Genomic DNA, 19,649 nt, shown 5'->3' on the forward strand with positions numbered 1-19,649 from the left:
GCCTACCTTACCTATCTAGGTAATGATATCTCAGTTCATGCCATGTGCTCCATCCATTGCAAGTGATCAAATTCAGTTGTGAGGTTGGGGCTTTAAACAAAAAAAGACATTGGACACTTGAATTGTTTTGTAGTGCGAATGGCTAATTTCGGCCGTGTTGCAGCCGTACGGAGCTGGTAACCGGCTTCGTATTGCCTGAGGTGCCCCGGTTGGTCGGTCGGCGATCAGCGGTCTGGCTTCTCGTCAGCTATCCCGCATTTCGGGTTCGTCCGGTAAGGACATCCGTCCATAATACGGCACGGAGCAATATCGATTTTCGGTCTGGCCCTGGATTTCTGCAGAATATGCCGGCAATAATGGATGACCCGGACACGCCGACCATCTATCGCGTGTCCGGGGAGCCACCCTACCCTGACCCGCTTAATCCGTCTTTCCCATCCACCATCGTGCCCCGGCAAGTGACGCTCCGGGACAGACAGACTGTGGCAACCATAGTGCCTTTTGCTTCGCAACACCAGGTGCCTCTGACGCTGCTGCAGTACCTCAGCGACCAGTTCAAGAAGGAAATCGAGGGCGGTGATACCTATCCCATGATTGAGCCGTTGCCCTTTGACCGCTTTGCCGCCTATTGGTTCCAGAACTTTGGTGGCATCATGCTTCTGGGAAGCATCAACAGCGCCGACGAGGTGGTCGAAGGCAAGGACTGGGCCCGCGAGTGTCTTGGAAGCTTTTATATCAAGCCCAACTACCCCGGCCGGTCTAGCCACGTCTGCAACGCCGGATTTCTCGTCACCGACGCGTCCCGCAACCGCGGTGTCGGTCGCCTGATGGGTGAGACGTACCTCGACTGGGCTCCGAAGCTCGGCTACACCTACTCTGTCTTCAACCTCGTCTACGAAACCAACGTCGCATCGTGCAAGATCTGGGACGGCCTCGGGTTCAAGCGCATCGGCCGCGTCAAGGGCTGTGCTAGCCTCAAGAGCTACCCTGGACAACTTATTGATGCCATCATATACGGGCGCGACTTGGTCGGCCAGGACGGCGAGGACTTCGTGAGTGAAGAGCGTTTCGACAAGATCAAGTTCTACCTCAAATACGGCAAATATCCCAACGGGGCTGACCGCGCCGAGAAAAGCAGACTTCGTAGCGCCGCAACTCACTACAAGCTGCTTGAAGATGACCGCCTCATGCTCAAGGGCAAGGAGGTCATCTCGGACCCGCGCCGGCAGTATGAGATTGCACGCGAGGTACACGTGCAGCAGCACGGTGGCATCAACCGCACCACTGCCAGCATCGCCGAGAGGTACCACTGGAGCCGCATCAAGGAAACTGTGTCGGACGTGATAAGGAACTGCACCGAGTGTAAGGAGCTGGGGAAGACGCCTAGCAACTCTGCGTCTTCTACGAGTACTGGAACTGCAAGCGTTGTCGCATCTGGGGTTGGCTCAGGGGGTGGCATTCACAATGGCGTTGTCTTGTCAGAAATACCCACCAATAATACACCTTTGCAACGGAGCACCAGTAATAACGGCGCCACTCTGTCGGAGTCGCACCCGTCTCTTTTGTCTACGAGATCTGGGGAGCCAAGAACATTCCTAGCGACAGCACTAAACGCACCGTCACCTCCACCGGATATAACAACAACCAACCAGTATCCACCGACATCAATACCTAGCTCAATGACATCTAGTGTGAATGGAGTCCACGATATGTTGCAGCAAACGTCCAAGTCTCATCAACTAACCGCCTCCTACGCAATCCCCTCCACTCTGGCATATGCCGACCCGGCTTCCATGACCATCATGTCACCCTCAGAAGCACTCCACACATCTAGCGCACTGCCAAACACACATAGTCCAATGCTACAAGATCAGTCACATGGAAACACACTGCATTCTACATACCATCATAATGGTCATCACCACCACCATCATCATCATCATCATCATCACCACCACAATGAGACGTCCCACATGAGCCTGACCGACTACGACCAGCCCATAGACCCCCAGATAATCAGCCAACCATCGTCTCACCATCACGATCCAGCCCACGACCCGTTCGGCCCCTTCTCGCCGGCGCACCACCATCCCGATGCCGACCCCTTCCAGGCGCTGCTGCGCCAGGTCAACAACGGTCATAGCCATAGTCACCAAAGCCAATCTGAAGCTTCGCCACCCAGCCCTCAGCCTCCGGCCGACGAAAGCGACAGGATAGATGGCGACGCCGTCGACCGGGACATGGACATGCTGATTCGGCAGCAGGACGATGACGACGATGACGACGTGCTGGCCGTCAATGCCGTTGGTGGGATGGATGTCGACTCGGCCGGGATAGGAAGAGTCAAGCCTCCAGGTCTGCAGAAACAGTCGGGCGATCGGCATGACGACGATGTTATGGACGGGCATAGAACTGACGGGCCAGGGAGGTATCCCGCTGCCGCTGAGGCTGCCAGGGAAAAGGAGGTGTATTTCTCATACGATGAGGGTTGAGCTGACACTTGCTTGCCTGTGAGTTCCATTCTTGAACTCGGTCCGACAAGGGTACACAGCACCGGACAAGAGTAGCTCTCTTTTTTTCTTCTTTTTTTTTTCTTTTGTGGTATCACGGTTTTGAGTCTATTTTTTTTTGTCCAGATGTCTAGCGATAGGTGCATTTTCTCTTCTATTGTCCACAACCACCCAGGATACCCGCCTAAATAGAACCTTTTTGCATTTCTTATATGCCATGCACAGACGCCACCAGCTGCTTAATAAACTAAACCCTCCTTCATCGCCGGGGCATTCCCCTTCCCCTACCCCTGAGGGCCCTTTGAGCTGCTCCCGGTGGCAGGGCCTGACCGGGTGCTTGTGGCTGCGCGCTCTCCTCGTTGCGGATGGTCTCGTCGACGGACAGAATCAGGCAGCAGGCCTCCGTCGCGGCCTGGATGGCGTTGATCTTGATAAGAGCGGGCTCCCAGACGAACCTCTCCATCAGGTCAGCGACACCCTCGTTCTGGAAGTCGACACCGGCCCACGTGTTGCCCTTGCGGTGCTCGACGCGCAGCTTGTTGAGTATGTCAGTGGCGTCGAAGCCGGCATTGTCGCACAGCTGGCGGGGGATGATCTCGAGGGCCTTGGCAAAGGACTTGATGATGGCCTGCTGCTTGTGGGCTTGGTTCTTGAGGTCGGCGAAGCGGTGCAGGTGGGCAGAGACCTCCATCTCGACGGCGCCGCCACCAGCGACCACGGTGCGGTTGCGAATGGCACGCTTGACGATCATGATGGCGTCGTGCAGGGACCGCTCAACCTCGGCGATAAACTGCTCGGCACCTCCGCGTAGAACCAAGGTGCAGGTCTTGGCCTCGGGGCAGTCCTCAAAGAAGTTGAAGCGCTCGCCTCCGATCTGGCGCTCCTCGAAGGAGCCGCAGGTGCCGAGGTGCTCGGGCAGGATGTCGGAGCATGTTGACTGGACGGTGGCGCCGGTAGCTTGGACAACACGCTCCATGTCCTCAGATGCCACACGGCCGGCGCAGAATATGTCGCGATCGGCAAAGTACTGTGTGGCCAGGTCACCAATGGGCAGTTTGCTAAGCACAACCTTTGCGCCGGTCTTGTAGACCGCCTCAAGCTTCTTGAAGATAATTTGCCACTCGGCATCGACGATGGCCTGGTATTCCGACACCTGCTCAACTCGGACCTCGGCGTTGTCCTTCTCCGCCTTGAGCTCAAGCTCGACGTTGAGGCAAACAATCTTTGGCTTCTTGAACGACTTTGGCTGTTGCTCGAAACCGGCATAAGAAAAGGTCTTTTTGAAAGCGACACCGTTGACGAACAGGGAGTCGGTGAGCGAGCCACCGGGGATCTTCTTGATGCCTATTAACTTCTCGTTAAGGTCTTCCTGGTCAAGTGTCAAGACGGCATCGACAACCACTAGTAACCGATCATCTGTTAGCATCTCACGGTCCCTCAAAGTCCGGCACTGGGGGGTCATAACGGGCTCCACTGACTCTTGGTGAAAAACTCCGTATTCCTCTTGATCAGCTTGCTGGTCATGGCTGTACCGGCGAGCTTGGTCAAAGTTTCTCTGTGGCTTCCCTCGCTTGTGCTGACAGCAATCTCCTTGATCTTGTTGACGGCTACGGAGGATGCGCGCCTCAGGCCCTTGACGATGATCTGAGAACTGACACCCTGCTCGACATGCTCCTTGATCTCCTTGAGGATCTCACCGGCCAGGACTACCACCGAAGTTGTTCCATCACCGACCTCTGCGTCTTGTGATCTTGCAATATCAACCAGGACCCGTGCCGCGGGGTGGACAATATCGAGAAGCTGTTGGAAAGCACCTGGGAGTTAGATGTTGCGTCCGGGCCAGGGGCGGGTACTGTTGGATTACACAAGTTGCGTTCGTTCCTCACCTTCATCACTGTTGCGCCATCGTTGGTAATGGTTTGCTTGCCGTTGGCATCCACCATCAACAGATCGCCACCGTACGGGCCGAGCGTCGACTTGATAGTTGCCTGCACGGCTAAGCAGGCATTGATGTTGGAAACAATTTGACCCTTGCCCTGAGAGCTGTCCGTACCTGCATGATAGAGCTTCAGTTAGCCTATGCGGCGGGCGACGACGTGGGTGGAAGTTGGTGACGGGGGAGGGGCTTTCGCAGGTTCACGGACCCTCCTTTAGGACGATGATGGTGGGCGTCTGCCCGCCAAACGACATTTTTGCGGAATTTCTGGAGTTGGGAAGCGGGAGGGTATGTAAATCGAGGGCAGAGACGATGCGACGGTCGTTTTCTATTTGGTCGTTTTTGGCGTGCGGTTGTCTTGCCTGACGAACGCCTCTGTGCTGGTCGTTAATTCGCAGCTACTACAACATAGGAGCTTCAAAAAATTAATCACCGCTCCGCGCCTTGCAAACCCGGTCGGAGAGCTCGACGTGGGGTTGGTTTTGCTGGGCAGCATCCGAGCAGGGCACTTTGGTCCGTGCGCAGCCCCGCGCCACTTCAGAGAAAGTCCCCGTTCAATCGCGACGCGTGTGGCTCGAGGTTTTAAACTTGGACAAAGCCATCATTTAGCCTTTGCTTTTTGGACGTTTACGACGGACGATCAGATCAGATCTCTAGGCCAGGCAGTCCAGGCACCAGAGTTTACCCCTCAGAAGCCTCTGCCACGTTTTTGTTGATTAAGTCCCAAGACGAGAAGAAGCAGTTGTCGCACAGTATCAAATTCTACAAAATTGTCGGTCCATGTCCTGTCTCCTATGGGGCGTGGCCTTGACTCTCTTTCCTCCCCAATCGGCTGCTCTATCAAATTGTGATCATATCGACCCTAATTCTCATTTGTCTCGAACCGCTTGACATGTCTAACGGTACCCCCAATCTAACACACTGCTTCCTCGCCGTCAAATTCAATTCGGACCCGTATCTCTGACGGACACCCCATTGCTTCTCCCTGCCTCACGACCACTGACCTATCTTCCCCAAGCACGTTATTCTCCAATAGCGCAAAGCTCAAAGCCGCCGCGGCAATGCCTGTTGCTGCGTCCTCAGGATATCCTGAAGCTTTGGGAAACTGACGAGCATGCACAACCAAAGAGTCATTCCGAGTGGGGACGTTGCTGCTGTTGTCGTTGTGCGGGGCGTACGGGTATAGTCCCGTCGAGCCGAGCTTCTCGCATAGTGCTTGCATTCGAGAAAAGTTTGGCTTCAGGGCGTCGAGTGCAGCTGAATCTCGCATGGGAACTACAGTCTTGGCTCGACTCGTGCAGGCGTTCTGGATTGATTCCGTATTGATCTTGTCGCCAGCGGATTCTCCTAGAACTGCTGCTATTTCTCGCCTCAGAGCCTCGTCTTGGACGGGTGTGACCCACCCGCGAGGCTGCGAGACCTCGACCAGAATCCTTCCTTCTTGTTGACGCCGGCGAGCTCTGACAAGGCCCGACTTGGTTGAGTAGCAAACTTCCTTTTGGTCATCGCGGAGAATGCCCAGCTCTCCCAACAGCCACGTGGTTCCCACTGTTACATGGCCGCACATTTCCATTTCGTGCTCGGGGACGAAGAATCTCAGCTGGTAGTCCGCCTTCTGTGATTCAGAGGAGGCCTCTGGGAGCGGAATCAGAAAGGATGCTTCATGTCCGTACTCTCGCGCTATTCTGCGCATGTCTTCTTCGGACAAAGCTGACGCATCGAGAACCACCGGCAGCAAGTTCCCGCCGGTTTCCGGGCTGTCGGAGGCCGTGAAGACGGACACGAGGTGTACTTTGGAGAGTTCCATTGTCGCTGGGGTCGTTGACACTTTTATGAGTGGGTTCAGCTGCTGAGAAGGTGTTGTGGCGCACAATAGCAGGATGTTAGTCATATTGGCACCCCCGAAATATGTATTCGAGATGACATCGGGTGGAGAACGCCGAAGCCCCGCCATTTCAAGGTAATTAAGAGATGCTCAAAGCAGCTCACTCAACATCTAGTCCTTACTTTGCCGAGTCTCTACTCCTCACTGGCAGCTTACCAAGCTTCAATTCTGTCATAAACATGAACTGATTCGAAATACAGTGTGTTGCGACACTCTTGGAGTTTCCTTGGGCTTTTCGAAGAACACACTGCACTATACAAATCATCCCGTCAGTGTCTTTTTGAATAGCAAGTTACTGGATTATTCAGAAAAGGAACTTTTTAAGTCTAGATTTGTCTATATAAAGTAATATTAATCAGAACAGAAACGAAAAACACACCAAATCTTGGTCCTCTGGCTTTCGCCACCACATGAACGCCGATACATAAAGCATGGAGCACATCAAACCAAGACCAAAGGATATCCATTACCTAGTAAACGCCTGGAGATGCCATCGGAGACCCCTAGCACAAAGCAAAACCATACAGAAAAACAACCCAACTCGATAAACCCACAACGCCAAGCCAAAACAAACATGGTGTGAGAGAGGGGGACAAAAGAAAAAAAAAAGGGTTCACTTCAGCTCAAGTAGACTTGACGGGCTCAATGTCGACCTTTCCGGCAACGCTCCAGTCGATTATATTGTTGTACTCCTGGGGTTTCGCGTAGGGCTCGCGCGCGGCGATCTTGGCAGAAGTGGCAACCTTTGACGTGAAGGTCTTGCCGGCGGTCTTCCAGTCCCAGACGACTTCGTAGGGGGACCGCGCGGCCTTGCCGCCGACGATGAGCTGCGTGCTATCGACGTTGAAGCAGTTGTCCTTGACCGTGGCATCGCACTGCGGGAAGATTGTCTTGTCGCTCATGCGGCAGGATGACCTTTCGATGAGGTTGAACAGATCGGGCCCGCTCGACGTCTTGCTGCCGCACAGCTCCTTGACCGAGTGGTCTGTCCCGTTGGTGATGACGATGGCGGAGGGGCGGGCGGCGGCCGCGGCGCGGCGGTTGATTTGAGAACCGACGTCACGCTTAGATGGTACCGTGGACTGAGAGGTCGTCTTGCCGTCTGCGTTCCAGTAGTCAATGGTCTGGGGCCCGGCCGTGGTGAAATACTGGAAGGGAGCCTTGCTGTTGCACAGGGTCTTGACGTCCTTGCCGGCGGGCATGGTGCTGGAGTCGCTGCGGAATTCCGGGAAATGCACCTGGAACCCTGTTTGGGGTTGGTTGCCGTCGGCGTCGATCCACATGCACTTGGGCTTGTACCCGGAGCTCTGGACGTAGATGTTGCTGTAGTACCAGCTGCCGCCGCAGGCCTCGCCCCAGTCGCCGGTCAGGGCGTACTGGTTGCCGTCGGGCCAGGTGATGGTGGTGTAGGCGATGCAGACGGCGTCGTGGCCGGCCTGGAACAGGCCGTACGTGGCCTGCTGCCCGCTGCTCTGCGTCACCGTGAGGTCTGCAAAGTTGCCATCCTGGACCTGCCCGTTCTTTTGCGACTGGCCAAGGAAGCCGCCCACCTCGTTGAAGAGGGCGACACCCGGCACGTTGCCGCCGGCGTTGTCCAGGCCGCCGCTTGCGTCGAGTCCAACTGCGATGCGCACGCTGGAGCCGGGCTTTTGCTTTTGGGGGAAAGCGTCCTGGGCGAACTGGATTATGCCCACCACGCCGGAGACGACGCCGATGATGTCAATGATGGTAGTCATGGTTTCAGAAGTGTTGCGTCGGAACGAGTGACTAAGGTTGGTTAGGTTGTTGAAGGAACAGGAGGTGTCTGACGAAACAAACAAGAGGGACCAAGAGTTCAAGATTGAACGAGTGATACAAGGAAAGAGAAGAGATGTTGAGGGTGAGGCAGAAAGGAATCGATAGACAATGTTGGAAGGGGGGTCGGGATGACTTATATACACAGAGCCCTAGGGATGGTAGCTGGGCGTCGGCAACATAGACAGTCCTCTCAATGTCGCGCGCACTATCGAGCTCACAGTGAAATGAACCCCTTTCCGTCCTCTGCGGTCGACAGGAGGTCGGCAATGCTGTTGGAAGATGCCAAAAATAATTATTTGAGATTTGGTGGATGCGGCCCATCGTGTGACTGATGACACTTCCTGCCATCCGACTAGGCACGGTATCAGCGCATCCCGAGTTATCTCCACAGGGCTGTCGGATAAACTCGTTCGTAGAATCCCTGGAGAAAAGCTGTACGGCCCAGCTGTGGATATTCGCAACCATTGCCGGGAGTGTCTCCCTGGGATTCCATGAAGGTTCCACCCCCGGCGGCTTCGCGGCCAAGCGAGCAAGGATGCCGGATCGTCTTGTGGCAATCGGTGAGCTACACCAGGGTTTGTTACGATCTTTTCCACTCGGCAATATCAACTAACTTGCTCAGGGGCCGGCGGATGTCTGCGCCTTGACACTAATGATGGTTTCTGTCAAAGCTGCCGTCTACACTTGCCTCGTCATAACAATCTCGACTCGATATTAATGGATGGGTGGGGGGTGTTTTATCCATATAGCAGCCGTTGCATCCCCCAAATCTACCAGACATGCTTCTCTTGGCTCGTATGGTCCTCAGATTGCATCACGCAATGAAGATGCAATACTGATGGGGTATATGTCTGAGCCTTGAGCAAATTTAATTTATCAAGGACAGGCCATGACTGTGCGAGGCAGCTTCCAGAAGGCGTCCTTATTAGCAAATGAGAAAAGGTCTTTTCTTTTCTCTCTCTTGCTTGGTTTTTTTTTCTTCTTTTTTTTTCTTTGTTCGTCTTCAAGACCAGTTAGCACCTAATATGTGAAGCCTGCCATCAGAGCTGCAAGTCTGTCACGATAAATAATTGCTGGAAGATCTGGGACCGCATCCCGACAAGTTGTTTACTTCGACGGTTGCTACCTCAGCAAACAGTACATTGCATGTAAGCAAGCTTCAATATGTCATATCAGATCATTGCTCGAGCGAAAGTTTGGTATATCATTCGGTAAATACCGAGTAAGGGTCCTCTTTGATCTTGGGGGATCCTTGGTTCACAAGAAGAAAAAAAGGGGGCGTATCAATTACTCCTTTGGCAGTGAATATCCGGCGAACCAATCGAGGAGCACTGCCACATCTGACAGGGATCTGACAATCATTTACCCTAAGTTGAGCCTTTGGGTTGCTTTAAAGTATACCATAGTAGTTCTAGACTACGACCGGTAGGGATTCACGTTTTATCACAAACAGCCTACCCGGGGCGAGTAATGTGCGCTCGAAAAAGAGTGGGATTTGTGTTCGCATGACTGTCTGTTTCTGCATCGGAATAAGATGAATGACATTCACACTTCTGGTTTACAATAACAAATACCCATACATGGTGCCCTTTGCAAGACGTTGCGAGGGGTGGAGGTGCTGTTTCTTCGCATTCAGGTTAGCATACCTTGATGGTAAGATGGGTACTTGCGCTTGGGCCTAGTTGTTCAGTGAAATCTGAGAGCCAAACTCTATGCCGAGTCTAAGCCTGGAGGGAGATTCAGATAAATAAATGTAGACATGCCAAAAGTCGAATTTCAGATTTGGATTTTGGTCTCATTAAACTCAACAGCTTGTAAAAAATTAAAATCACAGGCAAGAAACCCGCAAACTAGGACACAGAGATGCTGCCAGAAGTTCCACGGACTTTGCATCCTCGCCCATGTGACCACCGAGTCTCTTGTTCGTCCTCCAAGGCGTCAAATAGCCGCAGTTTAGCCCTTTATTTTCCCCAAGCCCAGCGAAATCCCCACTCGGATCGAGCCATGTACCATCTCCATTTGCATGTCATCTCAACTCGCCTCCGGATACTACCAAGCAGCCGCTCCCCCCACTCCGAATCTCCTGTACGAGAAGTAAGAGATGCGCACGTGCCGCGGATGTTGGGCAAGACCGAGATTGAGTTAAACAATCGCAGCACAAAGCCTCCTGGATGCATATCAAGGGTGATGTTTCTACTTTATTGAAAAAGAGATCCACATTCTATAGATGGTCTCCTGAATGAATATACCGTAGGGGTAGCCTTGCTCCTGCGCAGGCAAATCGGATGCTTGCATTTTGGCGGGAAAGGAATTGTAAAACAAGGTACCTAGGTAGGTACAAAACCAAACCGCATTTAAAGCAAAGCACCGGTGCAGGGTAACTCTAACTAAGGTAGGTACCTACCATATCCTTACCACTTGCGCATTCATTCAGGGGGCCACACGTGTACACCGGATGTGAAAACTGTAAACGTCAAAAGAAAGGAGTGCAAAGACCAGCCGTAGGGGATGACGCACGGAAACAGCCCTTACCTTTGAGAGAGCTGCAGCCTGGATGCTTGGACAAGAACGCGGATATTACTACAGAGGGATGGTGTCCGGCCTGATACAAGTCTTGGCATTATTGTCGTCTCTCAGGGGAGGGGGCAGACTGAAATTGCTGTGGGCGGTCACAAGATCTGCTGTGCAACTTGCATGCGCCCTGCTAGCGGAGGGAGCAAGATAACCTTCGATGTCACCTCATACTCGCGCAGTTGGTATGCGACAGGAGACACTATGGGATTATTTTGCAACTAAAAATTATCCTTTGGGAACTTTCGAAGCTGGGAGGGTATGACCTTGCTGCAGCATGTGTTTTTTTTACCCCAGGTCGGGCGCCATTACGTAGTAAGAACACGCCCGAGACGCACCTCCTATTCCTTCGCCCATACCGCCGGGTTCCTTGTTCCTCCAAACAATCATTTCCCGAGGATTAACCTTTGCAAAGACACAGCCTCCAATCATCACCAGCCGACCGTCTGATTTCCGTAAAACCTCAAGACAGATCAGAGGATCGAGACAAAACAGGCGGGCGACTGACAGTCTCATAGAATCAAAGAAATCCGTGGACAAAAGAAACAAAGGTCGATTCAAATCAGAAAACCGCCAGGTCATTTCTTGACTGATAACTCATTTTCTTCGTAAAGCCTTGTTCCCCTCTCAAGAAGGAATAGAGTCGTCATGACGGTGGCTGTCGCCGCAAAACATCATGATGCAGGCGCCGTCGGGCGGCGTGCAAATGCCGCAGCTCGCGTTGCAGCAGACCTGATCGGCCGCGCACGTATTATTTCCGCAGGCCACTCCGTCCGTCGGCTTCGGTGACGTGTAGGGGGCCGGCATTGTGGGTCTGGGCTTCTTCATGATCTTGCTGCCGGAGAATCGCGGGCCGGGAGCGTCGACGACGGCCGGCTTGGTGACCGCGGGAGTGCCCGGCAGGTGACCGCAGTCCAGCATAGGACACGCCATGCCAGGCATGGCGCACAAGCTACAGGTAGGATTGCAGCAGACTTGTTCTCCGAAGCACGAGGTCCTTCCGCAGGCGACGCCGAGTGGTGGTGACAGTTCCTGGCTGGTGCCGTTGATTGGCGAGGCTGTGACGATGGGTGTGGCTACAATAGCCACGGCGGCGAGGAGAGAAGAAATGAGCATCTTGGAAGCTGTATTGTGCTTCAACCCAGGTAGATATCTGCTGGAGGTTTGGCTGAGTGGTTGAAGGTTTAATTTGCTCGAATGTGGGTGCGAGCTCGCTTTCCGTGGAGATATCTTTGCTTGAGCTGACGTAGAGAATGGTTGAACGTCAAGACAACCGAGATATCGAACAGTCTTCTGAGAGTTTCTTGATTTGGTAACAGAAAGATATGGCTGCTTTGAAAGAAGGTAGATCCAACTTTGGCAAGAAGATACTCCAGCAGCTGTCGACCTGAGAAGAGGATCGTGGGGGGGTTTTTATCCCGTCCTGGAAAGGGCCAAGATGAGGTAAATTCCAGTTTTGGAAGGAACCTTGATGGAGAGGCACTACTGCAGATATTTGTTTTTCGCCTCTTTGTATGAGTCAAATCTCAAGACAGGAGGTTGGTACCCAGGTAGTAGAGGAATCGGCCAGTCCACCAGAAATTCCTGATGACGATGCCGACAAACGGAAATATCAAGGGAGCGGAATGTGTTGAATATGGTTATGTATTTACCTCTGACCGCAGCAATAGTCTGAGCGAATGAGTCAAATATCGAGGAAATCCCTTCGCGTTGGAACCACTCATTCAGCTTAGCTGCCGAGAGCACAAGACCGAGATAATTCAATCACTGGTATTATGTACCTTGTCCCTCGAAGGAGTACTGCCCAAGTCCGCATCAGCTCGCATACAGGCCCATTCCGCCGCTTGCAGAAATTTTTGACCCCTTTTTTTTCTCTTTCTTTTTTTTTCGTCTTCTTCTTCTTCTGTCTCCCTTTCAGCCCTTGACCGGGCTCAAAAAATGCCAACGCCCGCAACTTACATACCACGCAGTCTTGGCATAATAGAAAATCATACTTTATCGGGAATGGCGAGGTCACGGAGCCCGTTCAGCCACGGCGTTCAGCTCCCGATCCATAGACGTAAAAATAGAATGGCGGGTTATTAGTACCTTGAGGAAAAGTTCAGGGTTCGGAGACTAGGAGTTTTTTTTGTATTAAAGATGGTTGCACATTGTGCAGTCTTGACCCGATTAAGCTTGCACATTCCAACCCTAAGTCGGGTAGATCCCACCAAAAAAGCAAAAGAAAGAAAAAAAGGAATCACCCGGCCGACCTAAAATCTCCAAGAGTCTCTTTGCCTCTTTCAGTTAAACTTCAGGGGTAGTTGGAATGGGATGCCAAGCCCTTGCTGAGGGTGTGATGGTGTAGCATTTCCCCGGAAAACTCAAGACCGCCACCGACGTCTTGACCCTCCACTACTGGCCGACTTTGCAGAACCGGTATTTGGAGGAGGCTGGAAAGTTTTGTGCAGCATACTACTGGACTGCTCTGGGCAATGGTAGCAGGTCACGCAGCACTGCAACCCCGACCTGTTGGTGTTGGCGTTGAGCATCAGATGACATCAGCGTTTGCTAGCCTACCAAACATGCACGAATGCTGTGTGAAGTACTGTACATCCAGGCCTGTCTAGAACTAAACTAGAACGCCCAACTGCACGATTCAAGTGCATCGCATATGTAGCAATTATTGACATAGGTGAAGCTTACAGTTGCACAAACGCATGTCAAAATGATCGAACTGATGCCCCGAGCTTAAACAAAAAGATTTTGTGGCGCCGACTTTCTAACGAAACAGCCATTACCGCTGTACCCCAGTCCGTTAACATCGTTGTAGTGGTTAAAAGGCTTTGGCAAAAGCAAGGAAATACTCATCTTCGCGGAGATGAATGCCAGTAACAATGCTTCTTCGACGGAAGAGAACTCTTATCAAATGGCGCTGCTGTAAACATCAGTGACCGCATGTCCCGGAACAATGAAACAACACTCGTCTCTCATATAAATCTTTTTTTTTCTCTCTTCCTCATTTTCATATTTTACAATCTTAGCCTCCCACTTTCCTGACGGCTAATCAGTACTCACATTGCCAACCATTCCGACAGATTAATTAACAGTGGATCAGCTCGCCGTTCCTGTTTCCAATGTGCTCATCCAGGTAGATGCGAGACCTGTTCCATCCTCCCGAGTACCGCAGCTCTGCCTCGAGAACCTTGCCTCCATCTACGAGCCTGACATCACGTGCAGAGTCCCAGAAGTTGCCGGCACCGCCGCCTGAGCCACCCTTGGTCGGGACCTGCAGCACCTGGCCCGGGTAGATCAGGTCCTCGTTCTGGATGTTATTCCTCCTGGCGATCTCGTGGAAGTCGCAGTCGAACCTCCTTCCAATATCCCGCAGGGTATCGCCCTGCTGCACCGTGACGGTCGCGGTACCGCCGCCGCCACCGCCGCCAGAGACCCAGCGGAAGTGGCCGTTGTCGTTGGAGAGGTAGCGGTTCAGGTCAATCACGCTGGTGCTGTAGCCTCCATCACCGCGGCGGCATTCGGCCCGCAGGCGGGCACCATCCAGGCAAATGTCGCGGGACGAGCCCGAGAAATTGCCGGCATAGTTGCCCCGGGGCGGAGAGCAACCCCTGTTGTTGTTGTTGTTGTTGTCGTGGCGGCGGCGGTCGTCTTCCTCCCGTCGGCGTTTGTCATCATCTTCCCTCCTGCGCCTATCCTCCTCTTCCCTCTTACGCCTCTCCTCCTCCTCCTTCTTGTCGTCCCTCCAATCCTTGACTTTTTCCTCGGCAAAGTGGCCAGCAACGGCTCCGCCGATGGCGCCGAGAATGCCGTGGCCCATCTTGTGGCCGGCGAACCCACCGGCGGCACCGCCGCCCATCGCGCCCAGGATGCCACGCTCACCATCCTGACCAACACCACCGGGCCCGCCGTGGTGTGGCGGGCCGTGGTTACCGCCCTGGTTGAAACCGGGACCGTGGTTGTAGCTGGGAGGAGGACCTCCCTGCTGCTGGCCGTTCAGCGGCGGTGGCCCGCCATATGGGTTCTGACCTTGGTTCTGAGGGCCACCGCTGTTGTAGTACGAAGAGTTCGCACCACCCTGTTGGTTTCCGTAACCGCTATTGTATGACATGACTGCAAATTGTCGGGCAGGTGTTTTTTTCTGCTGGTAGATAGTGGATAAAGGGAACTAGAACAGTATGTAGGTAGAATCTAGGTAATATCGAGTAGTAGCGACAAAAGAGAGGGCTTGTTTAGTTAAAAGCCAGGGTTGAATTGGGCTGCTAGAAGAGACTTGGAACGAGAGATGGGCTTCGTTCGTATTTAAGCTTTCACCCGCCGATCGTTTTGTTCACCCACGGTCCATGCCTGCAGCTTGAAGGTCCCTCCAAGTCGGAAGGACCCCGCCAGCGCCACCACAGCACAGCCCAGGCATGGAGTCCAGGCCCCTAAGATACGGATACCGTCGCCGACGCAGGGGATTCTGGCACCTTCATTGGCAATCGAGTCGTATGTGGAGGAAAGTGGACCCATCGTGTTGGCGCCTTTGGACAGTGCCACGCACTATGACTACCTCACCGCCAAGGCACTGTGCGGTGCATTGTCTTCCCCACAACGGGTCCTTGTCCGAGGTGGCTGTGCGCGCAGCGCGTGTGAAAGATTGGAAGCGAATCGATCGGATCGTAAGATTTGTTGTGGTAAATGATGTATCTTTTTGAGTTTTCCATATCCGATGTGCTACAGGTGTACGTCAAAACCTCATCCGTGATGGTCTGTTGGGGATACGTAGTAAGTAGTAGTCAAGTTAGGGTGAGCAGCATTCGCTTGTGATGGATGCAAACAGGGTCCTACCAGGTAAGCTGTCGTGGTGTGGCGTGGCCTCGGGTGACGTTGGGTTGAGACATTGGCCAAACAAAAACGCACGCACTGGGCAGATGTTCGTTAGAGCGGCTTTTGGAGAACGCTATTAATTAACCGCCCGCCTTGTTAGGGCTCGGTCTTGAATTTTTGGAGCCCGGACCCTTAAAACTGAAGATCCATCTTAGCTCTTTTTTTTTTTTTTTTTTTTTTGCGGGTGCTGCTGCACTGTACCTATCAGGCTACGTCAGCCGCCAATCGCTGCGGTTGGGCTCCGCTGATGTTCTTGGCTGCCTCTTGGACGATGCTGCCTTGATCTTTTGCCGCAAGAAAAGCCTAAGCCACAAATGGCCACGTCCAATGCACATCGACCCAACGGCGCAGCTTCATCCCTTCCCGATAAGCGAGCAATAAAGAAAAGATTTGGGCTGTTTGGCTGGCCGACTTTACCAACCGAAAGAAGAGCCAGTCAACAACACTCACAGACAAACAACCTACCTGTTTTGACGCATCGAAGAAAGAGCAGTCAAGGCTCCCAACTGAATGTGGTGTTTAAGTGGCAAGACCAAAATACTGATCGGTTGAGTTTGACTCTTTAATCTGGCATATCTAGGTACCTACATAGGTAAGGTAGGTCAGTGTTGGCCTGCATTACAGACGGGATTTGATTCTATCACATCACAGCTCAAGTGAGGGACGTCTTTTTTGTGATTCAAACCCGCAAAGGAATGCCCAGAATCAAGTTTGTGCAACCATTTTTTTGTGAGCAACAACACCCGAAAAAAGTCCTTCCTACTCATAAGACCACCGAGATGTTTGCTAGATTTCTCCTTGTTCTTAACCCCCGCGCATCGCGATGCAGTTGCATGTCTGTCCCCATCCAGATCTGCAAAAGGTGCCACTAGTCGCGCGTACAATACATTCCAACTTACACGGCAACGTTGAATTGCCAAGTCGAAAAGTGCAAGATAGGCAAAAGCGAAGAATAACAAACTTCCAAAAGCCTGCAAATGACTCCTGCAAAACTAAGAAGAAATGGCGTTAAAAACCTCCCCCGGAAGTCCACAGGACAATTGCCGCCCTACGGACTTGCCATCCGACCACGCGCCGGCTCCTTGCATCGGCATGGGCCGCTGTACCGACCAGTGCTTGGTGTGCCCAACGAGGGCCAAGGCAACAACGATCGCGCCCCCGCACGATGGACCGTCTTCTTCCTCGTCCTGACCTTTGCGTCGTGGCTGATGGGGACGCTGGAGCTCGTATGGTACTACGACAAGCTTCACAGAGACGACCGGGACAGGGCGAGGGACACGGTCGTAATGTCGGTCCTCGCCGTGCTATTCTCCGAGGCCGTCTACTTCGTGCTGGGGTTTGTGGCCCTCTGCGTCGCTGCGTTTTGCTTGACCGTCGAGACTTGCTCGGGGGCGAGGGGCAGGGAGAGACATACGTGGGGAAAGTATTCAAAAGAGGTATAGACTGCTTAGTTTTTTTTTCGGGCACGAGATGGAAACTAGATAGTCTAGTGCTGCAAGGGAGCGCCAAGACCACAGCTCACTGCAACCGTCAGGCTAGTCTGGTTAGTCTGGCATGCCCTGTTCTTACTGGTTTCTGAAAAGGTCATCATGTCTACCGTATCATTTACGCAAGGTTACCACATGTCATGGCTGCACTAGATGGTGGAAAACGTTGGGTCAGTACCTAGGTAAGGGTTGTATTAAGGCTGCAGGTGGTGACCTCGAGCTCTGGGCTAGTTAGTCTACAAGCTAGCGATCGCCAGAAACAACGATTGCATGCGCCTGCGCATGGGCAATCGTCACCGGCTGGAATTCTTCCACGATGGCCGAATCACGGTGATACTGGGACAAGATGCTAACGGAGTCACTGTCGGGCTCGATTCTCATCTCGCCCCCGTGCAGCGTCGACACATCGCTCACGGAATCGTCGATATCGCAATCGTCTGGTAAGCATTCAGTCGAAGAAAACATCTTGTCGCCGACAGCAAAAGGATACTCAAGATATTCGTCAAACTCGGCCGCGGCCAGCTCATCCTCAAGCGAGCGAGGAGCATCGTGAGCAGAGCCAACGGGACCATGGGCAAGCACAATATCAGCAATGACGGAGCGCGAGTTGAGCTCGACCGGACCGTGGTCGCCAGCCCGGCCATCGTTCTCCTGAAAGTCGTCTTGGCCGGTCAGGGCGCGGTTGGCAGCTTGGAGTGAGTCAACCTTGCGCTGGAGCTCAAAAACCTTTCTGTTCATGATCTCCTCCACCCGGGCGCGGTAGGCCACGTGCTGGAGGGTGTCTTGGAGGTGCACTTCCATGATCTGGAGCGCGGAGCTGTGCTCCTCAGTCGTTTTGGCGGCCTCCTGGAGCTTGTTGCGCATCGCCCCCATCTCGATGTCGTGAGCACTTGCTCGCGCCTTGCGGTTGGCGCACAAAAAGCACATACCGACTATCAGGCCGACGACGGCGACGATTAGGATGTAGCCTGCTGTCTCCCATGGCGAGCCAGCTCCAGTGTTACTGCTCTGACTGGGTGACGGCATGATTCGAGTTGAGGGGTTTGGAGCGGCAAGATAGTGCGTAGGTAGGTATAGAAGGAGTGTATGTGGTGGGTTGGTAAGTCTTTGGGTGGTCCTAGTCCCTTGAAAGACGAGGTTCCGCGGGGGCTTTTGTTTCCGCTGTCGATGGGGTTGAAGAGAAAAATGAATTGTGAGCGGCATCCTTTGCGCCCGACAGCTAACCACCTACGAGTTATACAGTATCAGTTGGACAAAGAGAAAGGCATCCATTGCTTGACTTCTTTGTTACCGTCGGCACTTGCACAAAGACAGCAAGATCGCCATTGAGCTTGGTGTATGCAAAATGGCTTTTTATACTTTTCTCTTTGTCCCTTGGACTTGTGTCATCCTTGATACGATAATGGAGGACGGTAAGCTGCTACTTCTGGGGCTTTTGATCATTGAATCCCAATCTCCGCGAATTCGCCAATCTTCTTTTTTTCCTGTCTTCGAAAATCTTTAGCCTGCGCTAAGGAGCTTAGAATGATCCTGCAGAATATATGGCAGCAAAGAGGACACTACGTCATTCGAACGCGACATATTCAATATTATGCGTAAACGGACTGTTCGAAACTCACCGCACAGAAATTGAGCACAATGGCAATACGGGAAATTGCAAATATAACAGCGACCAAAGTCATAAGAAGGTCACACCTCATACATCCCTGTGAGGAAACCTGGTCACGCTAGCGGAAACAAAAACTAGGATAACCGCAAGAGCTATAATCGGAGAGCTCCGGGCCTTGACCCCGACCCACCTTTGCCGGAGTATTCAGGGCGGCTGGGAACTATATCTTGGCTGATGGATCTCAAGCCAGGTGTTGAATAAGTTTGGGTCGAGATTGGAGCCTAGGTTAGGATGATGATTATTGTTACTACTGGTGGTGGCTGGTGGATCATCTCAGGAACATCAAATAATTACCACCCTGCAAAGAAATAAACAACCCGAAACCTAGTACCTTCGAAGCCCTGTGGGCAGCCTTCCGTCATCTACCACGTAGGTTACGTCGACCCTGGCTTGCCTGGGTCGTTCTGGGGTTTGATTGATCATACTGTATAATAATAACAGGCCCTGAAGCTGCGTGTAATCCCTGTCAGCCACGTGGAACCAGGATCCAGTAACTCTTGAATGGGCGGCTGATTTGCCGGGGAGGGATGCTGCCATTGACTGTAATTAATTTTTACTTTGATGTACCGTACCCTGCTACGGCAGGATGTTATCACAGTTTAACAGAGACCCGAGGTTACAAGGGTAAGTTACCCGAGGCCTGCGAGGTACCTTTTTTTTTTTTTTTTTTTTTTTTTTTTTTGGAGCGTGCATGAGTTTTTGTAAGTACCTATACGAATAGTGAGTAGTATGCATAACCCTGGTCGAAGAATACCTGACAGGCCTATGGAAACTTTTGCCTCCTACATCCGTAGTTCCTGTGTTGTACTGCTGGGCGTGTGAGAACACCAGAGTATTAAATGATCTTGAGGTATTATTGTGTTTCAGGACATGCGGGGAAGCCGAAAGTAATATTAACAACAACATGGGGTTATGGAACTGGAACATTTCT

General features: G+C 52.6%; 9 protein-coding genes across 9 annotated transcripts; 3 read left to right on the top strand and 6 right to left on the bottom strand.

Annotated features, from left to right (window-relative positions):
* Positions 1–344: 344 nt before the first annotated feature.
* MGG_03311 (uncharacterized protein) lies at positions 345–2,492 on the top strand (the record flags this gene model as incomplete). The annotated part of the gene is made up of 1 exon (XM_003716601.1): positions 345–2,492. One exon carries the CDS (start codon positions 345–347, stop codon positions 2,490–2,492), a length of 2,148 nt encoding a protein of 715 aa, XP_003716649.1.
* Positions 2,493–2,600: 108 nt separating this feature from the next.
* On the bottom strand, positions 2,601–4,894 carry MGG_03310 (T-complex protein 1 subunit eta). Its single transcript, XM_003716602.1, has 4 exons — positions 4,655–4,894; positions 4,397–4,563; positions 3,989–4,310; positions 2,601–3,911 (listed from the first exon to the last, which is right to left on the bottom strand). The coding sequence occupies exons 1-4, from the start codon at positions 4,698–4,700 to the stop codon at positions 2,770–2,772; spliced, it is 1,677 nt and encodes a 558-aa protein (XP_003716650.1). The 5' UTR covers positions 4,701–4,894; the 3' UTR covers positions 2,601–2,769.
* A 247-nt stretch (positions 4,895–5,141) lies between these two features.
* On the bottom strand, positions 5,142–6,363 carry MGG_12726 (phenazine biosynthesis protein PhzF family protein). Its single transcript, XM_003716603.1, has one exon. The coding sequence runs from the start codon at positions 6,335–6,337 to the stop codon at positions 5,360–5,362; it is 978 nt and encodes a 325-aa protein (XP_003716651.1). The 5' UTR covers positions 6,338–6,363; the 3' UTR covers positions 5,142–5,359.
* A 591-nt stretch (positions 6,364–6,954) lies between these two features.
* MGG_03309 (uncharacterized protein) lies at positions 6,955–8,067 on the bottom strand (the record flags this gene model as incomplete). Its single annotated transcript, XM_003716604.1, has 1 exon — positions 6,955–8,067. One exon carries the CDS (start codon positions 8,065–8,067, stop codon positions 6,955–6,957), a length of 1,113 nt encoding a protein of 370 aa, XP_003716652.1.
* Positions 8,068–11,194: 3,127 nt separating this feature from the next.
* MGG_03308 (uncharacterized protein) lies at positions 11,195–12,104 on the bottom strand. Its single transcript, XM_003716605.1, has one exon. It carries the CDS (start codon positions 11,813–11,815, stop codon positions 11,327–11,329), a length of 489 nt encoding a protein of 162 aa, XP_003716653.1. The 5' UTR covers positions 11,816–12,104; the 3' UTR covers positions 11,195–11,326.
* A 1,589-nt stretch (positions 12,105–13,693) lies between these two features.
* Positions 13,694–15,020, bottom strand: MGG_03307 (uncharacterized protein). Its single transcript, XM_003716606.1, has one exon. The coding sequence runs from the start codon at positions 14,802–14,804 to the stop codon at positions 13,782–13,784; it is 1,023 nt and encodes a 340-aa protein (XP_003716654.1). The 5' UTR covers positions 14,805–15,020; the 3' UTR covers positions 13,694–13,781.
* Positions 15,021–15,237: 217 nt separating this feature from the next.
* On the top strand, positions 15,238–15,943 carry MGG_17117 (uncharacterized protein; the record flags this gene model as incomplete). The annotated part of the gene is made up of 3 exons (XM_003716607.1): positions 15,238–15,354; positions 15,416–15,467; positions 15,771–15,943. The coding sequence occupies 3 exons, from the start codon at positions 15,238–15,240 to the stop codon at positions 15,941–15,943; spliced, it is 342 nt and encodes a 113-aa protein (XP_003716655.1).
* A 596-nt stretch (positions 15,944–16,539) lies between these two features.
* On the top strand, positions 16,540–17,004 carry MGG_12728 (uncharacterized protein; the record flags this gene model as incomplete). Its single annotated transcript, XM_003716608.1, has 1 exon — positions 16,540–17,004. One exon carries the CDS (start codon positions 16,540–16,542, stop codon positions 17,002–17,004), a length of 465 nt encoding a protein of 154 aa, XP_003716656.1.
* Positions 17,005–17,292: 288 nt separating this feature from the next.
* On the bottom strand, positions 17,293–18,075 carry MGG_03306 (uncharacterized protein; the record flags this gene model as incomplete). Its single annotated transcript, XM_003716609.1, has 1 exon — positions 17,293–18,075. The coding sequence occupies one exon, from the start codon at positions 18,073–18,075 to the stop codon at positions 17,293–17,295; it is 783 nt and encodes a 260-aa protein (XP_003716657.1).
* Between the last annotated feature and the right edge of the window lie 1,574 nt (positions 18,076–19,649).

This window comes from Pyricularia oryzae, chromosome 4 (genome assembly GCF_000002495.2).
Source record: "Pyricularia oryzae 70-15 chromosome 4, whole genome shotgun sequence".
NCBI lineage: Eukaryota > Fungi > Ascomycota > Sordariomycetes > Magnaporthales > Pyriculariaceae > Pyricularia > Pyricularia oryzae.

Bases quoted from the DNA above. Each gene is read 5' to 3' on its own strand.
- MGG_03310 (XM_003716602.1), bottom strand. From the start codon at position 4,700: ATGTCGTTTGGCGGGCAGACGCCCACCATCATCGTCCTAAAGGAGG. The intron at 4,564-4,654 runs GTCCGTGAACCT...TCTATCATGCAG, and splicing joins CATCATCGTCCTAAAGGAGG to GTACGGACAGCTCTCAGGGC. The intron at 4,311-4,396 runs GTGAGGAACGAA...GCTTTCCAACAG, and splicing joins ATGGCGCAACAGTGATGAAG to CTTCTCGATATTGTCCACCC.
- MGG_12726 (XM_003716603.1), bottom strand. From the start codon at position 6,337: ATGACTAACATCCTGCTATTGTGCGCCACAACACCTTCTCAGCAGCTG.
- MGG_03308 (XM_003716605.1), bottom strand. From the start codon at position 11,815: ATGCTCATTTCTTCTCTCCTCGCCGCCGTGGCTATTGTAGCCACACCC.
- MGG_03307 (XM_003716606.1), bottom strand. From the start codon at position 14,804: ATGTCATACAATAGCGGTTACGGAAACCAACAGGGTGGTGCGAACTCT.